This window comes from Propithecus coquereli, unplaced genomic scaffold (assembly GCF_000956105.1).
Source record: "Propithecus coquereli isolate 6110/MARCELLA unplaced genomic scaffold, Pcoq_1.0 Scaffold131, whole genome shotgun sequence".
Lineage (NCBI taxonomy): Eukaryota > Metazoa > Chordata > Mammalia > Primates > Indriidae > Propithecus > Propithecus coquereli.
Genome location: NW_012137303.1, coordinates 2,015,158 through 2,019,379, shown reverse-complemented (window position 1 = coordinate 2,019,379; position 4,222 = coordinate 2,015,158). Strand labels below are relative to the sequence as shown.

The 4,222-nt window shown below is 38.3% G+C and overlaps 1 protein-coding gene across 2 annotated transcripts in view; it reads left to right on the top strand.

Annotated features, from left to right (window-relative positions):
- The window catches only part of LRRC16A (leucine rich repeat containing 16A), a 341,663-nt gene that overhangs the window by 252,219 nt on the left and 85,222 nt on the right, over positions 1-4,222 (top strand). For both annotated transcript variants that reach the window (XM_012638672.1, XM_012638671.1), the window contains exon 25: positions 464-592. In XM_012638672.1, the coding sequence (XP_012494126.1) occupies positions 464-592 (129 nt within the window). The remainder of the gene's footprint in view (positions 1-463; positions 593-4,222) is intronic.

Genomic DNA, 4,222 nt, shown 5'->3' with positions numbered 1-4,222 from the left:
CAGGCATCATTTTGTAGTCATTGCAACAGTCCCAGCATGCATATTTCATTTCTCTTGTTCCTCAGTACCTAATACTGTGATGCATGCAAGGCACTCAATAAAAGTTAATGAAGGAGAGTTACTGTCTAGCAGAATGTCACTGAATAGCTACAAGATTCTGAATCATCAAGAAGCATTCACTTTTGTTCTGCATGCTTTATTTCCTAAGGCAGGAAAGGGAAACAAAATTCCTAAAAAGATTTTCTGAAATTAATGTTGCCAAAGGTTTCTTATATGAATAGTTGAAAACTAAGTTAATAATTGGATATAAGCTGCAGTCTTGAAGATCCCAGTTAAATGTTTTCATTCTTGCGCATTCTACATTTCCTGAAGTTTTCTCATCTTCCTTCATTCTGTTTCTTTCTATCTGAACATCGGCTGGGCTGATTGGGATGCTTGCTGTCCTTTTTCTGGTTTGAAGCAGATGATTGACAGAATATGCGTGAAAGTACAAGATCATCTCAACTCCTTACGTAACTGTGGGGGAGATGCTATCCAGGAAGATTTAAAGGCAGCAGAACGGCTCGTGCGTGATGCTAAGAACTCTAAAACGGTGAGTTTCACCTCAGGCTATGTGAGAGACTGGTGTAATAAAAAGGTTTTTAAAAATTTAATTTTAGAAACTAGTTTGAACTTTGTTTACCTCTCTACCCAATTCCAAGGTTACTAACAAGTGGCAGAGTGAACTGAGTAAGTCTTTGCCTCCTTTCTGTACCTGTGCTGATTTATCAGTAATCAAGATGTAGGATAAAAAGCCTAGGGCCAGTGTGACTTACAAGGGTATGATTGCGCCTTGAATAACTAAAAAGGCAGTTGTAGTTTAAATGAGTAATAACTCATTTAAAATTCTACTTCTAAACTGATAACATGAAACTCCCCTCTGTCACCTCTAAAAGGAAGCTTCTCTCCCATTAGAATATGGTTCCCAAAGTGTGCCTCAGTAGAGAAAGGACTTAACTGTGAGTCAGAAAAACTAGGATCTGGTCTTGGTTCTGCTATTAGAATCACGCAGTCATTAAATGTCATGAGTATGAGGCATCTTGTGGATGAGTCAAATACTCTTGTGATGCAGTGATACCCAACCAGGCAGCATGATGGCAGTATGCCAATCACTGGTTTATTCACTAGGTAGCCAAGCAAGGAGATGGGAGAACAGATCTCAAAACCGCCTTCTGGAAGATAGGGTTTAGGGTTATTTATCGGATAAAGAAGCAGGGTGGACTTGAGGCATGGGGAAAAGTGATTGGGGGTGAAAAAAGTGAGGTAACCGGTGGTCTACACAAGCAGAGTCAAGCTTCATGGCTCTTCATGGGACACACATTCAGAAAACAGTGGCATTTGCATGATGAGAGTGGAGTTTTTGGCCCTCTGACATCAAAAGATCACACATTGGACAGTTACACAGGCCCAGTTAAAGAGTCAGTGGTCTCATCCAGCTTGAACTGGACAAGGCTGACTTGAAATTTCTGAGAAACAACTTAGGCAACCATTACTATAGTGATCCATATGTCAGAGATGTTATCTTTTTTTTTTTTTTTTTGAGACAGAGTCTCACTCTTTTGCCCGGGCTAGAGTGAGTGCTGTGGCGTCAGCCTAGCTCACAGTAACCTCAAACTCCTGGGCTCAAGTGATCCTCCTGCCCGCCTTGGCCTCCCAGAGAGCTAGGATTACAGGCGTGAGCCACCGCGCCCGGCCTCACTTCTAAGTTTTTAAGTTGCTTGATGGCAAGGGATATATCCTATTAAGGACTGTATCTCCTCCATACCGGGCGTTCAGTATATTTCTCTAGAATTAACTAAAGAAACAGACATGGAGAAAGATAACATTTCCCATGAATAAGCTGTTTGCTGGAACTAAGAACAATTGTAACAAGTTATGAGCAACAAAAGATGGTATTTATTGCCCATAGTTCTAAGTCCTACACTGGGGTTTAATAGCCCTGTATATTTAAAAAAGCCTAAGTAGTCACCAGCAAACGTGATATGAATTAGTGGTGTGACATGGTTGCCAAAGAAGCCAATTTGACTTGTACTGTGTTAATGGATGTATATGTTACATTGTACAGTGAGGAAGGTGATTCCTGTGTTCAGCTCTGTGCTTACCAGTCCACTCCTCCTGTGTTATAATCCATTTTACTGAGGAGGGCAAAGCATACTTAGGAGATTCTAGATGGAAGACAGAATGCAGAGAAGTGACTCTGGGGGAAAGGGTGAAAGACTGCAGAACTGTGTCACTGTAGGAATGGTAAAAGGAACTGGGAATGTTAAACCTGAAGAAAAGAAGATTGAGAAAGAAAAGATATATATGCTCAAATATGTGCAAGACTGTCACATGGAAGAGAGTGTGATTGTTCACAGTGTTCTCAAGGGGAAGATATGGGATCTGTAGGAAGGATATAGGAAGACAGATAAGGACTCAAAATAAAGAAAACCAAGTCCAAGAATGCAGGGTACATTTCCTTGGAAGTAAGTGAGCTTCTGAAACTATGGCAGTCAATGACTTTTCTGTGTTGCTTTAGAGAGATTAAACACCAGGGGGTTAGGGTGAAGTAGGGATGTTAGACTGAAGAGCTCTAAGACTGTCATCTACCATGAGGTTTTCTGATGGGCTAACCCAAGAGACTGCACGCAGTCTTTCAGATTGTATCTCCTTTATTTTTCATATGTATGTACTTTAGGGACTTGGATTATGAACTGATAGTCAAATTCCTTGATTTACTTTTTTCAAAATTTTTAATTTGCACTATGTGTAATCATTCTATGTCATCTTAAATAAATAGTTTACCATTTTTGAGCCTTGAGCTCTTTCATTGTAAAGTATCCGAATTTGGTCTGTTGAGCTGTGCTCAGAAGAATCTTTGAGACATGAGATTTTGTGTCTCATTTGAATTGAAGAACTAAATTTTTATGTTTCTTTTGGACATGATTAAAAAATGTTCCACTTAAAGACCGTTTTTGTTGAGTTCATTTTAACCCTCCATGGTGAATGCTTAATGACATATATTTCGGGAGTCTCTTTGGTCTCTCGTGATGATTAACAATGATCAGCTTTATAGTGCTACATCCACATGCCTCTCAAATTAGTCTTTTTTTGTCCCAGGTGTGTATTGGTTCCTTTCTTAGTGGTGGTTTATTTGCCTCTTAAAATTAGGTATTCATTCTTGGTAAGATATGAATTATTGGTGACTATTTTTCCTTTAGGAAGCACAGATCAATACAACAGTTAGAAGAGTTAGAATTTATATCAATTAAGAAGGTTTTTAAAAACATGTATTTAGCTCTATGCAGGGCATTGTGTAAATGTAGAAAGTTAAGATATGATTCCTGTCTATAAGCTTAGATTTTAGTTGGAGAGAGAAGATGACATGAGAAGCATTATCCATATAACTGCTTTTTCCTATGAGGAGGTCAAGATACTACACTTATGTAGCCTTAGTACATGTTCTGCAATAGGAGCTGCTCTTAGTATACATCAACATTGGCATTACTTACCCTTTGTCAACAGAGTACATGCTTTGAGTGGTGTTATTTTATTGGCTTGTCTTCTGAATACACTAAAAAAAAGAAGATGGGGTAGACATCATAAACCCGATTTTACAAAAGAGAAAGGCAAGAGAGATGGCAGTGCTGCAGCAAATACACACAAGCTCTATAATAAGACCTTAAGTAATCAGACCATAAGTTTTCTGAGTAGTGAAGTTAAGTTTCTATCGTTTTGGAATTTATAGGGGAAGGAGGGCAGACTTTAGCTTCCTACAGTTTGATGTCCAATAGTTCAAAATAGAGAACTGTGAATTTAACAAAAAAAGAATGTTTTTAGATTCTCTCCTCTGCCAAATGAATTATCTGATGCGATAGGACTCTTGACATGTAAAGTCTCTAAAGAATTAATAATTTTTTTTAAGAACATGAAATAGACAACCTGCAGTTCTGATCAAAATAGTGGAGAAACTTTTTAAACCACACCATGGTTATCTTTTCCTGTAGACTTCTCTGCTTTCTTCATAAGTACAAATATAGAAGAACATACTATTACCCTTCTGTAGTATTTTTTGTCTACCATAGTGATCCCCCATTTCCCCTTTGGGTTTTATATTTAAGTCCATGGAACAACTGAAAATGATTCAGCTGCAGGTAACCTGGGAGATCTTATTGGAATAGAAATTAGAATGTTATTAACTTTG